Source organism: Scyliorhinus torazame, chromosome 16, assembly GCF_047496885.1.
Source record: "Scyliorhinus torazame isolate Kashiwa2021f chromosome 16, sScyTor2.1, whole genome shotgun sequence".
In the NCBI taxonomy this organism is placed as follows: Eukaryota; Metazoa; Chordata; class Chondrichthyes; order Carcharhiniformes; family Scyliorhinidae; genus Scyliorhinus; species Scyliorhinus torazame.
In genome coordinates this window covers 9,579,728-9,601,609 of record NC_092722.1, presented here as the reverse complement: position 1 = coordinate 9,601,609, position 21,882 = coordinate 9,579,728, and the positions used below count along the sequence as shown (strand labels likewise).

The 21,882-nt window shown below is 43.6% G+C and overlaps 1 protein-coding gene across 4 annotated transcripts in view; it reads left to right on the top strand.

The window, feature by feature from the left end:
- The window catches only part of tmem201 (transmembrane protein 201), a 230,513-nt gene that overhangs the window by 49,756 nt on the left and 158,875 nt on the right, over nucleotides 1-21,882 (top strand). For all 4 annotated transcript variants that reach the window (XM_072477917.1, XM_072477916.1, XM_072477918.1 and 1 more), the window contains exons 4-5: nucleotides 14,839-15,015; nucleotides 20,320-20,699. In XM_072477917.1, coding sequence (XP_072334018.1) covers nucleotides 14,839-15,015; nucleotides 20,320-20,699 — 557 coding nt within the window. The remainder of the gene's footprint in view (nucleotides 1-14,838; nucleotides 15,016-20,319; nucleotides 20,700-21,882) is intronic.

The following is a 21,882-nucleotide window of genomic DNA, read 5'->3' as shown; positions in this document are numbered from 1 at the left end:
AAAAATAAATTAACATGTTCTTCGTAAATTGCCATCAATTTATTAAATAGATCACCTAGTGATTGATTGATATTTATTGTCACATGTAGCAAAGTACAGTGAAAAGTATTTTTCTGCGGCCAAGGAACGTACACAGTACGTGCATAGTAGACAAACAAGATAATCGACAGAGAACATTGACAAATGGTACATCAACAAATTGTGATCGGTTACAGTGCAGAACAAGGGGCCAAAGAAAGCAAATACATGAGCAAGAGCAGCAGAGGCCGTCGTGAATAGTGTTCTTACAGGGAACAGATCAGTCCGAGGGAGAATCGTCGACGTGCCAGAATCAATAGGAAATGTTGGAACAATCTGATCAAGGTCATGAACTACCTTTCGACCTCTTCCCACTCTCAAACATTTCTGTTGTTATGAGACACAATTTCTACCAGGAAAGAAACCTTTGGATTAATTGCATTTTTTGGCCTAAACCCTTTTTTGTTTCTTTTGAGGGAGTTGAATTGATTGGTACTTCATGCAGAATTGGAGTTAAATGTATTGAAGCTTGTATGTTGGAAAACTGCCCTGCTCCTAGTTCTGGTTTTAGCCAAGAGATTTAAATTCCAGACTGCGTTTATTAATCTCTTATTCTGTTGGACATGAGGTGGCATCACATCTTTTTCAATTGCCATGGATTTGATGTATCCAGCACCCCAAATGTATGATTGTGTGTTGTTACCATTCAATAACCCGTGGCCGTTGACATGGTCAAATCTTCAATGTTACTTGTGAAGGTGAGAATTTTGGTCTTCATTGCACATTTTCTGAATTGAAAAGTTTAGGAAAAAGACTAGGCCTCAATACACGAATCCACAGAGGTTGAAAGCAAAACAACTAGAAAGGCAAGAGGTGGCTACAGTGAATAAGATGTTAATGAGTGAATTTGAAAAGCCTGTAGCTTCTAGAGGGAGGTTAGCATTTCAAGAGCACAGAGATCCTAGGGAACGATAAATTGGAGGCTGTGCGATTGGCCTTGAGTTCATCATGGAGATGTGGGCAGCGCAGAATAATAATCAAGCTCAGACACAACAACCACAGATTGCTCACTATTGACAGTATTCAGAGTTTGGGATGACTTTTTAGTTTGGCTTTTGTGCATTCCTCCCACACTTCCTCTCACCAATGGGGGCTATGCCTTTAGTTGCTCAAACCTTGCCCTCTGGCATTCCCTCCCTAAAGAACAGAAGAGATAGATGCAGTTTTCCCTCTCTCATCTTTCTTTTTTTTGTAAGACCCTCCTTAAAACCTACTGCTTTTACTAAATGTTTGCATCGTCTCTCCTAATATCCTCAGTTCAACACTAATGTGACATAAATATGATTTGTTGCCAAGGAACGAATGCAATTTGGCAACATTGCCCTCTGTGTAAGTCTTAACATGTCAAAACTAAACTCTACTCTTATTTTGCAGGCATTGCCATGGTATAGTATAGTGTATAGAGAAAGGAAGATAACTTTCCTCTTTAGTTATTTTGCAAACAAAGTATATTGCATCCATAGCATAATATGTATTATCTTTAAGGGCTCGCCAATGTCAAATTCTTGCTGGCTTAGCAATGTAAACATTCTCATTGGGCGCCAGCATATTTGAGTTTGGTTTAACAGTAAATTTTTGAGTTCAAATCATTGCTGGCTTTCTGTTGCAACACTGATGGCACCTCAGAAATACTTAATTCGCGATAAAGTGCTTTGGGATTTCTTGAGATTGTGAAAGACAGGCTATAAATCTAAATTTCCAAGACAACGTAAGATGATTGATTTAATTCTCTGGGTGTGAGGGGTGGGGATAAATTCTCTGGGTGTGTGCCAAGAACATTGAAGCCTGGCTGATGTCCCAAGTTATGATTTTGACCCTCCTTTAAAACCTATTTTATATGCACAGTGCCTGATAAAAGTATTAAACTGCACTCTTGTCAAGTGTTTTGTATGTGGATGAGTATTACAGTGGCCCCATTTAGATCCTGGATGCCAAGGGCATTTAACATGATCAGACAAGGTCTAACTATATCAGCTGATTATTCCAAGGCTCCTCTGGTCAACCTCTGTAAACTTCAGCTAATCCAAACTCTGCTGCCAATATCGTATCTCGCACCGAGTGCTGTTCACCCATCGCCCTGTGCTTGCCGGCCTATGATCCGGAAACACTTGGATCACTGATCAAGAGGTGGCTACAGTGAATAAGATGTTAATGAGTGAATTTGAAAAGCCTGTAGCTTCTAGAGGGAGGTTAGCATTTCAAGAGCACAGAGATCCTAGGGAACGATAAATTGGAGGCTGTGCGATTGGCCTTGAGTTCATCATGGAGATGTGGGCAGCGCAGAATAATAATCAAGCTCAGACACAACAACCACAGATTGCTCACTATTGACAGTATTCAGAGTTTGGGATGACTTTTTAGTTTGGCTTTTGTGCATTCCTCCCACACTTCCTCTCACCAATGGGGGCTATGCCATTAGTTGCTCAAACCTTGCCCTCTGGCATTCCCTCCCTAAAGAACAGAAGAGATAGATGCAGTTTTCCCTCTCTCAGAAGATGGTTCACCACTACTTTCTGAAGGGCAATTAGGGATGGGCAATATATGCTGTCCTAACCAGTGACGTCCAGATCCTGTAACACAGTTTTTAAAAAAGGCGGCCTAGCAAGTTGCACAGTTAGACGGTTCATCACAACCTTCTCGGTACCAATAGATGCAGGAATAAATGCAGGCCTTACAAGCGATGCCCATATCACAAAACGGATTAACGCCCAGTGGTAGCAATTGCACTGTGTGATTGATGTTTTTTTCCATCAGAAAATTATTTTTAAAAAAAAGGTTTTCCAAAATCTTTTTATCATCACAGCCGCTTTAAGACTGAGAATGAGAGTCATGTCCCAATGTTGTTCTAAAGCCAAATGCTAGAGAAATGCACAAAAGTGAATGGTTGATTCATCTACTCAGCAACAAATTATTTATATGGTGCCTCAAGTGTAATAAAACATCCAATTTTATTTTGTGGGAGCATTATAAAATAAAGTGACGCTGAGTCACTTAAGGAGATATTAAGTCAGGTGACCAAACCTTTGGTCAAAGAAGTAGATTTTAAGGAATATTTTAAGGGAGGAAAGTGAATTGGAGAAGTGTAGGGTGGGAATTCCAGGGCTTGGGGCCTCAGCAACTAAAGGCATGGCCATCAATAGCAGAGCAACTAAAACCTGGGGTGTTCAATGGACCAAAATTTAAGGAACGTTGATACCTCTGGTTGCGGGGCTGCAGGAAGGGTGAGATTGCGGACAGATTTGAAAACGAGGATGACAATATTTGAAATAAAGTTGCTGCTTGATCTGGAACCAGTGAAGGTCAGCGTGTGCAGGGCTAATAAGGCAACAGGACTTGGTGAGAGTTGACACACGAGCAGCGGAGTTTTTCTGGGGGAGGGGTTTGCTTCAGAATGTCAAACACCAGCCAGTGCTTGGCATAATTGTAAGAAGTCTTACAACTCCAAGTTAAAGTCCAACAGGTTTGTTTCAAACACTAGCTTTCGGAGCACTGCTCCTTCCTCGGGTGAGGAAGTCCTGAGGAAGGAGCAGTGCTCCGAAAACTAGTGTTTGAAACAAACCTGTTCTACTTTAACCTGGTGTTGTAAGACTTCTTACTGCGCTCACCCCAGTCCAACGGCGGCATCTCCACATTATGGCATAATTTTGTCATGGTTGAAGATTTTTGTCGGCAGATCAGCCGAGACGGGGCAAGTCGAGCAATGTTATGGAGGTGGAAACAGGCAGCCTTAGTGATGGCATAAGTATGTGGCTGGAAGCTTTTCTCAGAACCAAATATGACACCAAGATTGTGAACAGACTGTTGCCAGGGAGAGGGATGGAGTCAGTAACCAGGAAGCAGAGTTGGAGGGGGGACTGAAAACCATGGCTTCATTAGGGGAAGGGAGAATTCTCAGCACTATGTCCCAAATGCTGCAGATCTGTCGACCTGTGCTGTGGGACATTGCTTGGGTGAACAATTTTGTTGGATAGCTGATATTTTCATTGCTCAGATATCAAGAACCAGCATATTCACTTGCCTCAGATTGTGAATGCAACGTTCCAGTAATGGAGCCTTCACTCCAAATCATGCTGCAACAAATTGTGGTTCTACTTTGACAATCACAGTGCCTTGGCTCCCTACTCAATGAATCAAATAGTTGGAAATGTTTCTGTGTAAACTGATAAAATAACCAGTTGTGGTTTTATCATAAGTTGATCGCTTGAGATAAAGGTATTAGTCCAGGATTACATTTACAGTGTTTAAATAATCCATTTCCACTGCTTCTTGCAGCACTAAAGCTTGGTGTAACTTTAGAGCATATGCAGCGCTAATCATCCCCATTACTGGTTACTTCAGTCTCTTTCTGTAATGTAAGAGCTACCCTGATAAAACCAAAATCTTATCGGCCGGATGTCACTGATTGCCGTACCAAGTTAAACTTGAAATCCCAGAGTATTTAAACTATTGGTGTTCAATCAGTTTTTTTTTACTAATGCTCCATGAGCACAAGTTGATTTTGAAGACTAAATTGAGTTTAAAAATCGTTCCAGCAGCTGTGCGTGTGAGAGACTAATTGGTTGAATAATGTGCCAAAGTCACAGGCAAAATCACAGAAGTTGAGTGACATTTCTGAAACTACCCTATCAGAGTAGTATCCCTACAGTGCAGAAAGAGGTCATTCGGCCCATTGGATCTGCACCGACCCTTTGAAAGACGGCCCTACCCAGGCCCTATCCCCTGCCTTGTAACCTCACCCTAAGGGGCAATTTGCATGTCCAATCCACCTAACCGGCACATCTTTGGACTGTGGGAGGAAACCGGAGCATCCGGAGGAAACCCACGCAGACACGGGGAGAAAGTACAAGCTCCACACACACAGTCACCCAAGGTGGGAATCGAACCCGGGTCCCTGGTGCTGTGAGGCAGCAATGCTAACCACTGCGCTGCCCTCAAGGACTGAGTTGGGGAAGATGATGCAATAGTCAAAGCGATGGCAAATCTATTTGTGGTTTTCTGCTATTAACTATATCGCATGTGGGTGTGTGCTTGAATCACTATATTTTTAATGATGATTTGGCTGTTGTAGTTCTACATGAGGCTCTTGAGAGGTCAGTGTGCGTATTAAGTGTAACGATAGATTCTGATTTTACCTGTTGGGTGGTTGAACTTCTGGAATAATGGGAGGTGACAACCATAATGGGTTAATTTTTCTCTCTAAGTGTGCTTTATTGCTTACTGGATTATTAATAAATTCCATAACTTGTTCATTTGATACACTGTGTTGCTGATTCAAAAATGGATTGCAGAAGTGGGATAAAACAAAACATTTCATTACATTTATACTGTATTTCTGCAGTGGGTTGGGATCTAGAATGCACTGCTTGAAAGAGTGGTGGAAGGCGATTCGGTGGCAACTTTGAAAGGGGAACTGGATATACGTTTGAAAAGTAAACCTTCGCAGAGGTGCGTGTTTAATTAGATAGCTCCTTTCAAAGAGCCATGGCCTATGCAATGGGCCAGTTGGCTCCTCTCTGAGGTCTAGCATGCTGTGGTTCTGCAGGTCCTCTCAACTGTGAACGGTGATTATTTTAATGGTCAGTTGATCCACACTGTCCATTATCAGTAAATTTACTGGCCATCTAAGTGCACGGTATGAGGCACGGGTAGCTTGCGTAAACTGTATGCAGCCAGCCCTCTCTCCGACATCTCAAAATGGCTATATCAGCAGTTTAATTTTGATATTCCAACATTGTTCTTTATTCTTGAGCTGGAGCACGGTTAAACCAGCGAGAAAAGTATAGATTTAAAATCGAAGGATCGTACCACTGGAGGAGGTCATTTGGAGCATTGTTGCTGTGTTGACTCTTTGAAAGAGCTGTTCAGATTAGTCCTACCCCCAGCTTTCTCCCCATAATCCTGCAAATTAGGCTGTTTTAAATATATATTCAGTTGCCTTTTGAAAGTGCTCATGGATTCTGATTCCAGCACCTTATATTTACATTTATCTCAAATTTTTCATAATCTCAGGACATTCCAAACGCTCTACATTCAAAGTTGTCCCTGTTGTAATGTGGCAGTCGGTTTGTGGACAGCTCTGACTCAATGACCAGATGTTTCTTCAGTGATGTTGGTTGAAGGATAATTATTAGCCGAGGATCACTGGGGAGAGCTCTCCTCCTCTTGAAAATAATGCCATGGGATGGCTTGGATCCACTTGTCAGGGTGATTTAACCACCGTTTCACATCTCAGCTGAATTTGACAATACAGCTGTCCCTCTGTAGTGCACCCGAGTGTGGGTTTGTGGTCATCCTGGGTATGTGCTCAGGCCCCTGGAGTGGTCTTGAATCCAGAATCTCCTAACTCTGAGCCGATAGTGCTGCTCTCGGGTCTGGCATAATTCCTGAGCCTGGTTACTCTCTAGTGGTACGTTGTGGAAGTGAGCATTTGCAAGTGTGAGGGATAGGATTAGATTTGACTCTGGTGTCCTCGCTTAGTTGAGTGTCTTCTGCCTCATTGTCTATGCTGTACATTAACCAGGTTGGGTTGGATACGGAAGGCTGCTGGCAGGTATGGGACTCTGCACACCGTTTCTTTAGAAAAGGACAGGAGAAAGAAAGGTGGAAAATGTTTTTGCAACAGGCCTATGTCTTGACTCTTATATCAAAATGATTATCTTAATGTTTTAATTTATCATCATTACATTAAAGGTCCTGTTTTGTTTACACCTCAAAACCTGTATTTATTGGCATTCAGAGTTGAATACTTAGCGAGTGTTTTAAGAATCTAGAAACGTGTCTACTTTGTGAAGAGCTCCAAGATGCTTTTAAGGAGCTGGGTGTCTGAGACCTGCTGGGAGATGATGTTTGACAGTGGCATAGCTTCAGAAGTGGCATAGCTTCAGAAGGTATGTGGAGCCATGAGACGTCGTCTAATACTACTACATATAAGGAACATATTTTGAAAGTAGTAATGAAGGTTAATTAATTTGAGGCATTGTGATCAAATGTTTTTGGCTTCTGAAGTTGAGCCAGACAATTTAGAAAGTCTACACAGTTCGGACAAAGTGTGGTCACAGGTTACGAACCGTGAGGCCTTCTGCAAGATGATATTTGGCCCTCTGCGAGATGATTTTCGACCTTCGTCATTGAGATGAAGTGTGTGCGCTTTTTTTGTGTGTGTGAAGATTGACTATCTCGTTCTACAGGTACTGTGTAACAAGATCTCACCAAGGATAACACATTATAAAATCCAAAGTTTTCTGTCAAATAACAATGTGACTGCAGAAATACTTTCTAAAGTAACTCATCAAGATTTCATCATATTGGTTGTCGGGTGGGTGTGAGGGAGAAGGAATGCTGTGCAATGATTTACTTGCATGCAATTTAAAGACGTGCCCAAACTGTTCTCACTCTTGATTCTGAGATGCGAGGAATCTATGCAAATCCAAGATCGGTGGGGGGGAGAGATTCATCTGTGGCCAAAAAGAGAAACTGTTTTAGCGAGGATGTTCCAGCCACACCCAAGCTCTCTGGCAGATGGGCTATTCGCACGAAATGGGATGTGCACGCTTAAACTGGACAAACACACTCTACCAATGCGGATTTCTCTTGGACGGCCTCCAGTCTCCCGAAGCTTGAGCTCATCCGAAACTCTGCCGCCTGTATCCTAATTTGCATCTAGTTCTGTGCACGTATTCCTCTGCCTGCTGCCTTGCATTGGTTGCTGGGATGGCAATGTCTCAATGTTAAAATTCTCACCTTTCTTTTCAAATATTTCCATCATCCTCTTGCAACTCTTGAGAACTCAGCACTCCTTCAGTTCTACTGTTTGCTCCTTTTGCAGCACATTAGGCTTTTCTTCTATGTTAAAGATGGTATAATAATGCAAGTTATTGTTTGGTTTGGAGGACCTTGAGCATCAGGTTTCCAGGAAGTTGATGTATCCAACTAACTTAAAAAATGTATATAATTTAAACTTGTGTAAACCTATTTTGAAAGTCTTCATGACTATGGCATGACAGTTCGTTCATTTATTTAAGATTGACACATTGGGCGGAATTCTCCCAGCCCTGGGCCGGGCTGGAGAATCTCTGCAGAGTGGAGAATCGGCGCTGCTGGCGCGGCGCCGGTCGCGGGCCGCTCTACACGGCCGGCCGGCCGATTCTCGGGCCGGGATGGGCCGAGTGGCTGTCATGGAAACGGTGAGTCAGGTCTGGACCAGCGCATGCGTGGATCCCGCGGCGCCCAATTCCCGCGGCGTGAACCGCTCCAGCGCCATGCTGGCCCCCTGTAGGGGCCAGAATTAGTCCTGGGAGCGGCTTGTTCACGCCATCGAAAAACGCGACGGCGTTTACCACGGCGTGGACACACTGCCGCGGGATGAGACAATTCTGCCCATTATTATTGGGCCACTAGGTTTTTGGTTTGTGCAACCTCTGATGATATGGGCGGCATGGTGGCACAGTGGTTGGCACTGCTGCCTCACAGCTCCAGGGTCCCGGGTTCAATTCCAGCCTCTGGAGACTGTCTGTGGGCGTTTACACTTTCTCCCCGTGTCTGCGTGGGTTTCCTCTGGGTGCTCCACTTTCCTCCCACAGTCCAAAGATGTGCAGGTTAGGTGGATTAGCCACGCTAAATTGCCCCATAGTGTACGAAAGGTTAGGTTGGGCTACGGGAATAGGGTGGAGGTGTGGGCTTGAGTGCAGATTTGATGGGCCGAATGGCCTCTTTCTGCACTGTAAATTCTATGATCTCTATGAACAAATTTAAGTGATGAATAAATTGAAGACACCGTCTTCAGATGTTCAATTTAACTTCAAAGGTGCTGAATTTGGTGCATTTGAGTGCTATAGTGAGAGTTTGGTGACTGAGGGAATATAAGGCTTCATTTTTATCTAAAGTCTAGTCTTTCTTTTATTTAGTTAATTAACTTAAAAGTTACTGTTTGGTTTAGAAGAAGGTGAATTTTCAATCAGCTTTAAACAAACCTTCTACTTGTAGGCACTTGCAGCTGGAGCTTGTTAATTAGTTAATTGGATTAGGCCAGTTTTCAGAGGCTATATTCACAGTATAAAAGTGATCCCCTACAGTGCAGACTCTGTTTGCACTGAGTGCTGAATTTGGTGCATTTGAGTGCTATAGTGAGAGTTTGGTGACTGAGGGAGTGCTGAATTTGAGTGCTATAGTGAGAGTTTGGTGACTGAGGGAGTGCTGAATTTGGTGCATTTGAGTGCTGTAGTGGGAGTTTGGTGACTGAGGGAGTGCTGAATTTGGTGCATTTGAGTGCTGTAGTGAGAGTTTGGTGACTGAGGGAGTTAGGTGAGGAGGGAGGGAGTTAGGTGAGGAGGGAGTAAGGCGCTCCTTTCATTTTGTTTCCTACATTTCCGCAAAGAGCGAGACGGGAGCCAGGAGTTTACAGAGAGTGCAGCTGACTGGGAGCAGAGTCGGAGGGCGGAGATCCAGTTGGTCCACAGGGCAGCTATATTCTGTAAGGTAAGAAGGCATGGAGGCTAGGCCAGTTGCATGCTCCTCCTGTAGGATGTGGGTGGTGAGGGATACCACCGGTGTCCCCGCTGACTATACCTGCGGGAAGTGCACCCAACTCCAGCTCCTCAAAGACCGTGTACCGTGTTAGGGAACTGGAGCTGAGCTGGATGAACTTCAGATCATCCGGGAGGCAGAGGGGGTGATAGAGAAGAGTTACAGGGAGGTAACCACACCCAAGGTACAGGACAAGAATAGCTGGGTTACAGTCGGGGGGTTGGGGGGGGGAAACCAGGCAGACAGTGCAGGGATCCCTCGTGGCCGTTCCCCTTCAAAACAAGTTTGGATGCTGTTGGGGGGGGGTGACCTACCGGGGGAAGGCCCTAGCGGCCAGGTCTTTGGCACTGAGTCTGGCTCTGGGGCTCAGAAGGGAAGGGGGGAGAATAGAAAAGCAATAGTTGTCGGAGATTCAATGGTTAGGGGAATAGATAGGAGATTCTGTGGTCGCGAGCGAGACTCCCGGAAGGTATGTTGCCTCCCGGGTGCCAGGGCCAGTGATGTCTCGGATCGTGTCTTCAGGATCCTTAAGGGGGAGGGGGAGCAGCCAGAAGTCGTGGTGCACATTGGTACCAACGACGTAGGTAGGAACAGGTGTGTGGAGGTAATAAACAAGTTTAGGGAGTTAGGCTGGAAGTTAAAAGCCAGGACAGACAGAGTTATCATCTCTGGTTTGTTGCCGGTGCCACGTGATAGCGAGGCTAGGAATAGGGAGAGAGTGCAGCTGAACACGTGGCTGCAGGAATGGTGTAGGAGGGAGGACTTCAGGTATTTGGATAATTGGAGCGCATTCTGGGGAAGTTGGGACCTGTACAAGCAGGACGGGTTGCATCTGAACCAGAGGGGCACCAATATCCTGGGAGGGAGGTTTTCTAGTACTCTTCGGGAGGGTTTAAACTAATTTGGCAGGGGAATGGGAACCGGATTTGTAGTCCAGCAACTAAGGTAGCCGATATTCAGGACGCCATAGCGTGTAATGAGGCAGTGGGGAAGGGAACACTGACAAAGGAGAGTACTTGCAGGCACGGAGATGGGTTGAAGTGTGTATACTTCAACGCAAGAAGCATCAGGAATAAGGTGGTGAACGGTACTTGGGACTACGATGTGGTGGCCATCACGGAAACTTGGATAGAAGAGGGGCAGAAATGGTTGTTGGAGGCCCCTGGTTATAGATGTTTCAATAAGATTAGGGAGGGTGGTAAAAGAGGTGTGAGGTGGCATTGTTAATTAGAGATAGTATAACAGCTGCAGAAAGGCAGTTCGAGGAGTATCAGCCTACTGAGGTAGTATGGGTTGAAGTCAGAAATAGGAAAGGAGCAGTCACCTTGTTAGGAGTTTTCTATAGGCCCCCCAATAGTAGCAGAGATGAGGAGGAACAGATTGGGAAACAGATTTTGGAACGGTGCAGAAGTCACAGGGTAGTAGTCATGGGTGACTTTAACTTCCCAAACATTGAGTGGAAACTCTTTAGATCAAATAGTTTGGATGGGGTGGTGTTTGTGCAGTGTATCCAGGAAGCTTTTCTAACACAGTATGTAGATTGTCCGACCAGAGGAGGGGCAATATTGGATTTAGTACTTGGTAATGAACCAGGGCAAGTGATAGATTTGTTAGTGGGGGAGCATTTTGGAGATAGTGACCACAATTCTGTGACTTTCACTTTAGTAATGGAGAGGGATAGGTGCGTGCAACAGGGCAAGGCTTACAATTGGGGGAAGGGTAAATACGATGTTGTCAGACAAGAATTGAAGTGCATAAGTTGGGAACATAGGCTGTCAGGGAAGGACACATGTGAAATGTGGAACTTGTTCAAGGAACAGGTACTACGTGTCCTTGATATGTATGTCCCTGTCAGGCAGGGAAGAGATGGTTGAGTGAGTGAACCATGGTTAACAAGAGAGGTTGAATGTCTTGTTAAGAGGAAAAAGGCGACTTATGTAAGGCTGAGGAAACAAGGTTCAGACGGCGTTGGAGGGATACAAGATAGCCAGGAGGGAACTCAATAAAGGGATTAGGAGAGCTAAGAGCGGGCATGAACAATCTTTGGCGGGTAGGATCAAGGAAAACCCCAAGGCCTTTTACACATACGTGAGAAATATGAGAATGACTAGAGCAAGGGTAGGTCCGATCAAGGACAGTAGCGGGAGATTGTGTATTGAGTCTGAAGAGATAGGAGAGGTCTTGAACGAGTACTTTTCTTCTGTATTTACAAATGAGAGGGGCCATATTGTTGGAGGACAGTGTGAAACAGACTGGTAAGCTCGAGGAAATACTTGTTAGGAAGGAAGATGTGTTGGGCATTTTGAAAAACTTGAGGATAGACAAGACCCCGGGCCTGACGGGATATATCCAAGGATTCTATGGGAAGCAAGAGATTAAATTGCAGAGCCGTTGGCAATGATCTTTTCGACCTCACTGTCAACAGGGGTGGTACCAGGGGATTGGAGAGTGGCGAATGTCGTGCCCCTGTTCAAAAAAGGGACATGGGATAACCCTGGGAATTGCAGGCCAGTTAGTCTTACTTCGGTGGTAGGCAAAGTCATGGAAAGGGTACTGAAGTATAGGATTTCTGAGCATCTGGAAAGACAATGCTTGATTAGGGATAGTCAGCACGGATTTGTGAGGGGTAGGTCTTGCCTTACAAGTCTTAATGAATTCTTTGAGGAGGTGACCAAGCATGTGGATGAAGGTAAAGCAGTGGATGTAGTGTACATGGATTTTAGTAAGGCATTTGATAAGGTTCCCCATGGTAGGCTTCTGCAGAAAGTAAGGAGGCATGGGATAGTGGGAAATTTGGCCAGTTGGATAACGAACTGGCTAACCGATAGAAGTCAGAGAGTGGTGGTGGATGGCAAATATTCAGCCTGGATCCGTTACCAGTGGCGTACCGCAGGGATCAGTTCTGGGTCCTCTGCTGTTTGTGATTTTCATTAATGACTTGGATGAGGGGGTTGAAGGGTGGGGTCAGTAAATTTGCAGACGATACGAAGATTGGTGGAGTTGTGGATAGTGAGGAGGGCCGTTGTCGGCTGCAAAGAGACATAAATAGGATGCAGAGCTGGGCTGAGAAGTGGCAGATGGAGTTTAACCCTGAAAAGTGTGAGGTTGTCCATTTTGGAAAGACAAATATGAATGCGGAATACAGGGTTAACGGTAGAGTTCTTGGCAATGTGGAGGAGCAGAGAGATCTTGGGGTCTATGCTCATACATCTTTGAAAGTTGCCACTCAAGTGGATAGAGCTGTGAAGAAGGCCTATGGTGTGCTAGCGTTCATTAACAGAGGGATTGAATTTAAGAGCCGTGAGGTGATGATGCAGCTGTACAAAACTTTGGTACGGCCACATTTGGAGTACTGTGTACAGTTCTGGTCGCCTCATTTTAGGAAGGATGTGGAAGCTTTGGAAAAGGTGCAAAGGAGATTTACCAGGATGTTGCCTGGAATGAAGAGTAGGTCTTACGAGGAAAGGTTGAGGGTGCTAGGCCTTTTCTCATTAGAACGGAGAAGGATGAGGGGCGACTTGATAGAGGTTTATAAGATGATCAGGGGAATAGATAGAGTAGACAGTCAGAGACTTTTTCCCTGGGTGGAACAAACCATGACAAGGGGACATAAATTTAAGGTGAATGGTGGAAGATATAGGGGGGCTGTCAGAGGTAGGTTCTTTACCCAGAGAGTAGTGGGGGCATGGAATGCACTGCCTGTGGAAGTAGTTGAATCGGAAACATTAGGGACATTCAAGCAGCTATTGGATAGGTACATGGATTACGGTAAAATGATATAGTGTAGATTTATTTGTTCTTAAGGGCAGCAAGGTAGCATTGTGGATAGCACAATTGCTTCACAGCTCCAGGGTCCCAGGTTCGATTCCGGCTTGGGTCACTGTCTGCGGAGTCTGCACATCCTCCCCGTGTCTGCGTGGGTTTCCTCCGGGTGCTCTGGTTTCCTCCCACAGTCCAAAGATGTGCAGGTTAGGTGGATTGGCCATGATAAATTGTCCTTAGTGTCCAAAATTGCCCTTAGTGTTGGGTGGAGGTGTTGACTTTGGGTAGGGTTTTCTTTCCAAGAGCCGGTTCAGACTCAATGGGCCGAATGGCCTCCTGCACTGTAAATTCAATGATAATCTAGGACAAAGGTTCGGCACAACATCGTGGGCCGAAGGGCCTGTTCTGTGCTGTATTTTTCTATGTTCTCTATGTTCTATTTCTATCTCTCTTTGATCTTTAGCTAGTTAAAATGTTCTTCGTGCCTTTCCTTCCAAGAATATTTGTATTATGTTTGTGATTTAAGTCAGTGAGTTGTCAACATCTTGCTCCAATGGCCAACCTCAGTCCCCTCCTCATAATTGCTTTCACAAGTAGACCTTCCTGCAAAATAAGTGGGGCTAGCGATGTTCACATCATCAAGCCTCTGAGAGCTGAAACATTCAAATTTTCCTCGTGTTACTTTTGTTTGACTTTAGGATAATTCTTTGTTGCAAAACTGACATTTCTGGGATTCAAACCTGCACTCTGTTTTATCCTGAAATCGTATGCAGGATTTTTAACTTTCTCTTGGGTCCTATTTTTAATATTCTGCTCTATAATTTATCTAGGTAAGAGGATCAAGGGTTGCAAGAAAATACAGTGTTAGCGATGCTGTAAATACAGAGAAGAGAATAATAAGACGTGTCTAAAACCTACAACAACAGGAAATTGCTGGATTAGTGTTGATTAGTCTGACTGAGGGAATGAGCTGAGTAAATTCTGGAGTAAACTCTGGTCTAATGAGAAGCCACACTCTTCACTTAATGATTTTAAGTATTTAACATGCAATACTTTGGGGTAAAACAGATTAGCTAATTGTCTTCTCAATGGGCAACTTGATCTCGGGTCGCGTAGTTTGTGCTACACTGAGCCAACTGCAAAGATCCCTTAGAGTTGTGTTACTTTGTGTGGTGCATTGTGCTTGTCATTCAGTGCACTTCAACTCAATTTTTTTCGGCTGTGTAACCTTGTTGGTTTTAAAGATTTTAGAAAGATTTTTTTCGCAAGGAACTGAGTTGACACAGAATCCATAATAACGTTTAAACGGAAGTGAAAAACTCCATAGGTCAGCTCCTTGCAGAGATGTTATGGATTGAATGGCCTCCTGTGTTGTAAAATTCTGTTGCACTTGGATGCAACCAAGTTGCATATTTACAAACTGTGCATGCTCCAATGATAGTCTGCTTGATGTCTAACACTTTTTTTCTGTATCAGGACAAGTACGAAGAAGAGATTGAGGTATATAAACACCATCTCGAACAGACTTACAAGCTATGCCGTCCCTGTCAGACAGCGGTGGAGTATTATATCAAACACCAGGACCGACAGATTCGGGCTATTCTCTTCGACCATCAGCTCCGTCGTCGAGAAGCAGACAAAACCTTTGTGCAGGTAAGGGTTGAATGCAATTATCTTTTTTAAAAACTTATCCAGGAGCTTTGAGGTTTTTCTGTTAGAAAATCTAAGAACGAGGATTCTGCTTTGTTTTTTTTCCCTCTGCAGTACTCCAGTGATATTTCATTTTGAGAATTTGATGCATTTAGTTTTGTGCTTGCTTAATGGGATTAGAATATAAAACTTTATTTCACTTTTCTGAGTTTTTCAACACCCTCTTTTGTGCATTCTATTGATTCATTACATGTTAATGATGACAGGTTTGACTTTTCAATTCGTATTTACGAGGCACTTTGTAGAAAGAGTGAATAAATCTGCAGTTGTACGGTGTAATCTCACCACGCTTGTTTTCTCACAAAACAAATTACACTTGTTACCATGGAGTATTGAAGTGAACATTCTAACTAGACATGGGTAACTTTCAGTTGTAGGCTATTCATAGTTTGCCAGTTGCACATTTTGAAAATAGCACTTTCATTTTGTAATGTGGCGTCATCTTGCGGTGATACCTAGGCAGTTCAGATAACATTCATAGACACATTGAATGATTCAGCAAGGGCATTCACCCAGCGTGTATTTGGTAGAGCTATCCAGTTAATCCCAGTCCCCTCCCCTTTCTCCAAAGCCCTGTGCTTGTTTTTTTCCTTCAAGTATATATCTGTATATATCTCCGTTGAAAGTTATTACATTTCTCCAGCAGTATGTTCCACATCACCACAGTTTGCTTTGTGAAGGACACACAAGGAAGATAATTAGTGAGCAATCCGGAGGCGAGATGAATTGTTTTTTTTACACGCAGGGTGTTAAGACCTGGAATGAACTGCCTGTTGCATCATAAGGTTTGCTAGCTTGCTAACCAAGATAGGTTAAGTACAATTTCATTGGAGGGAGACTTGCTGATAAAAGTCCTCCATTGGAGGAAATACTGTTGGCCAGATATTGGTGGAGTGGAGCATCTGGTGGTTTGACCCATTACTTAGACTCAGTTATTTTTTTTCAATGTGTTGCCACAAGTGTGAGCTGATAATGGCATGGTGAGGGAAACCGGTACTTTGGTGAACAATGGGTCAAATGATGCACCACCAAAACCAAATTAGATTAAAACTCGTGAAGGGGCCATACTGGACGTGGTATTGGGGAATGATCCCGGCCAGGTGGTTGAAGTTTCAGTCAGTGATTGCTTTGGGAATAGCGATCAGAATTCTGTAAGTTTTAGAATACTCATGGACAAAGACGAGAGTGGTCCTAAAGGAAGAGTGCTAAATTGGGGAAAGGCCAAGTATAACAAAATTCGGCAGGAGCTAGAGAATTTGGATTGGGAGCAGCTGTTTCAGGGTAAATCCACATTTAAAATGTGGGAGTCTTTTAAGGAAAGGTTGATTAGAGTGCAGGACAGACATGTCCCTGTGAAAATGAGGGATAGAAATGGTAAGAACCATGGATGACGGGTGGAATTGTGAGACTAGCTAAGATGAAAAAGGAAGCATACATAAGATCTAGGCGACTTAAAACTGATGAAGCTTTGGAGGAATATTGGGAAAGTAGGACAAATCTCAAACACGCAATAAAGAGGGCTAAAAAGGGTCATGAAATATCTTTGGCTAACAGCGTTAAGGAAAATCCCAAAGCCTTTTATTTGTGTATATAAGGAGCAAGAGGGTAACTGGAGAAAGGATTGGCCCACACAAAGACAAAAGAGGGAATTTATGCGTGGAGTCAGAGGAAATGGGTGAGATTCTTAATGAGTACTTTGCATCGGTATTCACCAAGGAGAGGGACGGATGTTGAGGTTAGGGATGGATGTTTAAATACTCTAGGTCAAGTCGGCATAAGGAAGGGGGAAGTTTTGGGTATTCTAAAAGGCATTAAGGTGGACAAGTCCCCAGGTCCTGATGGGATCTATCCCAGGTTACTGAGGGAAGCGAGGGATGAAATAGCTGAGGGCTTAACAGATATCTTCGCAGCATCCTTGAGCACGGTTGAGGTCCCGGAGGACTGGAGAATTGCTAATGTTGTCCCTTCGTTTAAGAAGGGTAGCAGGGATAATCCAGGGAATTATGGACCTGTGAGCTTGACGTCAGTGGTAGGCAAACTGTTGGAGAAGATACTGAGGGATAGGATCTATTCACATTTGGAAGAAAATAGACTTATCAGTGATAGGCAGCATGGTTTTGTGCAGGGAAGGTCATGTCTTACAAACCTAATAGAATTCTTTGAGGAAGTGACAAAGCTAATTGATGAGGGAAGGGCTGTAGATGTTATATATATGGACTTCAGTAAGGCGTTTGATAAAGTTTCCCATGACAGGTTGAAGGAAAAAGTGAAGTTGCATGGGGTTCAGGGTGTACTAAGTAGATGGATAAAGAACTGGCTGGGCAACAGGAGACAGAGTAGTGGTGGAAGGGAGTGTCTCAAAATAGAGAACGGTGACTAGTGGTGTTCCACAGGGATCTGTGCTCGGACCACTGTTGTTTGGGCTATACATAAATGATCTGGACGAAGGTATAGGTGGTCTGATTAGCAAGTTTGCAGATGATACTAAGATTGGTGGAGTTGCAGATAGCGAGGAGGAATGTTAGAGAAGACAGCAAAATATAGATAGATTGGAGAGTTGGGCAGAGAAATGGCAGATGGAGTTCAATCCAGGCAAATGCGAGGTGATGCATTTTGGAAGATCCAATTCAAGAGCAGACTATACGGTCAATGGAAGGGAGTCCTGGGGAAAATTGATGTACAGAGAGATCTGGGAGTTCAGGTCCATTGTACCATGAAGGTGGCAACGCAGGTCGATTGAGTGGTCAAGAAGGCATACAGCATGCTTGCCTTCATCGGACGGGGTATTGAGTACAAGAGTCGGCAGGTCATGTTACAGTTGTATAGGACTTTGGTTAGGCCACATTTGGAATACTGCGTGCAGTTCTGGTCGCCACATTACCAGAAGGATGTGGATGCTTTAGAGAGGGTGCAGGGGAGGTTCACCAGGATGTTGCCTGGTATCGAGGGTGCTAGCTATGAAGAAAGGTTGAGTAGATTAGGATTGTTTTCGTTGGAAAGACGGAGGTTGAGGGGGGACCTGATTGAGGTCTACAAAATTATGAGATGTATGGACAGGGTGGATAGCAACAAGCTTTTTCCAAGAGTGGGGTTGTCAATTACAAGGGGTCACGATTTCAAGGTGAGAGGGGGAAAGTTTAAGGGAGATGTGCGTGGAAAGTTTTTTTCATAGAGGGTGGTGGGTGCCTGGAATGCTTTGCCAGTAGAGGTGGTAGAGGCAGGCACGATAGCATCATTTAAGATGCATCTAGACAGATATATGAACGGGTGGGTAACAGAGGGAAGTAGATCCTTGGAAAATAGGCGACAGGTTTAGATAAAGGATCTGGGAGGGCAGGCTGGGAGGGCCGAAGGGCCTGTTCCTGTGCTGTAATTTTCTTTGTTCTTTGTAAAGGATTCCAAAATAAATAGGAAGCCCGGGATGGGGAGTGACTTCAATAGCAAGTAAGGTAAGGAGGGGGAAGAAGAGTGGATAGGGAGAAAAAGATACACCAAGCAAGAAAAGTTACATTATTCTGGTATTTTGAAAACCTCTTAAAACATTTCGCAACTAGAAGGAATGATACTTTCCTGCACTTTTCAAAAATAATCTGGGCAATAGGTTGGTTGACATTATGTGATCACATTGCTAAAAGGGAGACAGGCCCTTCGGCCCAAGCTGGTCCATTCCAACCAAAAAGCCCATCTAAGCTAACCCCATTTGCCTGTAGAATAATAGAATCTGCGGCAGGGAGACAATTGTGTTGATAATTATTAGACTTAATTTCTTGCGGTGAGTTTGGTCAATTAATGTGAAAGTGCCAAAACCTAAGGAAGCTTGCTGGGAAGTCAACAGCAAGATGCTGTTTTTTTTTGTGAAGCTAACAATGTACTGGTGACAATTGGCCAAAAATGTGGTAAGTCGCATGTATAGCCACCTCGTCACAAGGCATTGTCCAGTTTGCACATTTAGTAATCAATGTGTGTCATTCAGAAAACATTTTACTCAGCTAGTTGTTTTCTACAGCATCTGATTCTTGCTTTGAAACACACAAACAGATGAACAAGCCTGCACATGCCCATTGCTTTGAAGGCGCATCAAGCCACTGTTTGAGAGGAGCTGCTTCTTTCCCTTTTGACCAAGGGAGGTCTCTGTGCCTATATCATGGAGCTTGTGCTGGCCTAAAGAGCTGAACAGGAACACATCAGGCATCCGACAATGAGCAGCCTTTTCTTTGCTGAACAATGACACTAAACCATTTAATGCTTCCAATCTTGTTCCTTGAGCATAAACTGTCGCAAAAACTCTCCTGTCTGTGTTTGTAGTTTGCCATTGAATTTACAGATGCCAACAGTGGTCCACAGTATGTATAATTTGGTCATAAAATCAATCTATGGCTTTAGCAGACTGGAAGTCCCTTGTATTGTAATGTGTAATAACCTGCACTCATCTGATAACATAGCTCATTTTCTGATGTAAAGTGATAAACAAGACAAGATTACTTGGAGGAATTTGTGGTCGGAATTAATAATAACGGCTAAATGTGCCAAGAAATATGTTTCAAAGAATTTTGGGTATTAAATAAATAAACAGTTATCCTTTAGTGTTCAGCAAACCAAGGTCTTGTTATAGACTTTTAAATCTTTACTGTTGGCTTTGTAAATTCTCTTAACTATAAGCAATTATCTTGTAGTATATGTTGTAGTACAAGGGATAAGCTGTTCCGTTTGAGGGGAAGCCATCTAAGTGAGATAAAAAGAATAACTTTGGATGGTGTCTTTTGATGTCGCCAGCCTTTTCTCATATTGTTAGTTTTGGATGCAGATAAATTAGATCTACCCAACTCCTTCAGGTGGCATTAATCTCAAACCAGGTACACGCAGTCAAAACCTGAAGTGTTTATATTCATCCTGGCCTACAATTATAAGATTTTATACTTTTGATTGTAATATTTACTGAAGTTTACAAAAATGAAGACAGTCTAAGAACATTGGAAAACCTTCTGCCACCCAAACTTGTTGGAATTTGAGAGAAACTACACCTTGATATTGCATAAATTGCCTCAAATGAATGGAGTTGATTGGTAACCATAGTTTTGATCACAATAATGGATGGTTCTTGAGAGTCCGCACAGGAATGATGAGCTGAAAAGCCTCCTATGTGGTATCATTGTGATTCTACGCCTGATTTGTAAAGTTGATTTTTTAAGTGATGTGGCTAAAATTCCACGTGTTCACTGTAACTAATTCCTAACTTTTATGTTTCAGGGTTCTCATTATTCCAGCCTTTCTACCCCGATCAGAGTATTACTGCTTCGCTTTGTGGCCTTTGTCAGTTGTGCTGTGTTGGTTGCCATGGCAGTATATAGATCAGGTGATCCATTTGCAGGCCAGGAACCCACTGCTGAAATGCGGGCAATTGATCCGATGCCGCTTCTGTCCAATACCAGCGATGAAACCATTTCACAGTCTGAGCATAGCCCTGTTCAGAATGGCACCGGCTGGGAGCAGCTGCTGGATATGGTACCAGAGGAAATGCTGATGAACATGCAAGCTGCATGGGACTATGGGAAAAACCATCAAATGGCTGTCGTTACCACTGGCCTCTTCACTTGCCTATTGGCTGTACTTCTAGCTGGGCGTATAAGGTGAGTCCAGGGTCATCTCCTTTCTCCTTTGCATTGCATGGGTGCAATGTGAAAAGAACTGTAACTGTAAGAATTAAGTTTTCTTTTGATATATAAGGATATATGTCTGTTTTGGGCATGAATTGCTTATTTGTTCTCATCCTATTCCACAAAAAAATCCTACCAATGTTTGGGTGGGGTGGGTGAAGTTGCTTTTCGTTCTTTACTGTTTAATGGTAAACCGGGACATGAAATTGACAGGTAAAGGTAAAAGCATACAAAGTGGCGAGGATTGGGAATCATTTAAAAGCAATAAGGGGGGAGAAGATGAAATATGAGTGCAAGCTAGCTAGTAATATAAAAGAAGATAGGAAGAGTTTTTTTTCAATATATAAAAGGTAAGAGAGAGGAAAAAATAGATATTGGACCACTGGGAAATGTGGCTGGAGAAGTAATAATAGGAAACCAAGAAATGGCAGAGGAACTGAATGGTTACTTTGCATCAGTCTTCACAGTAGAAGATTCCAGTGGGATGCCAGAGCTCCAGGAGAATCAGGGGCCAGAGGTGAGTGCATTGGTCATCACTAAGGAGAAGGTCCTGGGGAAACTGAAAGGTCTGAAGGTGGATAAATCACCTGGACCAGATGGACTACAACCCAGGGTTCTTAAAGAGATAGCTGAGTAGATTGTGGAGGCATTGGTGGTGATCTTTCAGGAATCACTGGAGGCAGGAAGGATCCCAGAGGACTGGAAAGTGGCTAATGTAACACCGCTGTTTAAGAAGGGAGGGAGGCAGAAGACGGGAAATTATAGGCCGGTTAGCCTGATTTTGGTCATTGGTAAGATTTTAGAGTCCATTATTAAAGATGAGATCGCGAAGCACTTGGAAGTGCATGGTAAAATAGGACTGAGTCAGCACGGCTTTGTCAAAGGGAGGTCATGTCTGACAAATCTGTTAAGAGTTCTTTGAGAAGGTAACAAGGAAGTTAGACAAAGTGATTTATTTAGATTTCCAGAAGGCCTTTGACAAGGTGCCACATAGGAGACTGTTAAATAAGTGAAGAGCCCATGGTTTTAAAAGTAAGCTCCTGGCATGGATAGAGGATTGGCTGACTGGCAGAAGACAGAGAGTGGGGATAAAAGGGTCTTTTTCAGGATGGCAGCCGGTGACTAGTGGTATGCCTCGGGTCTGTGCTGGGACCAC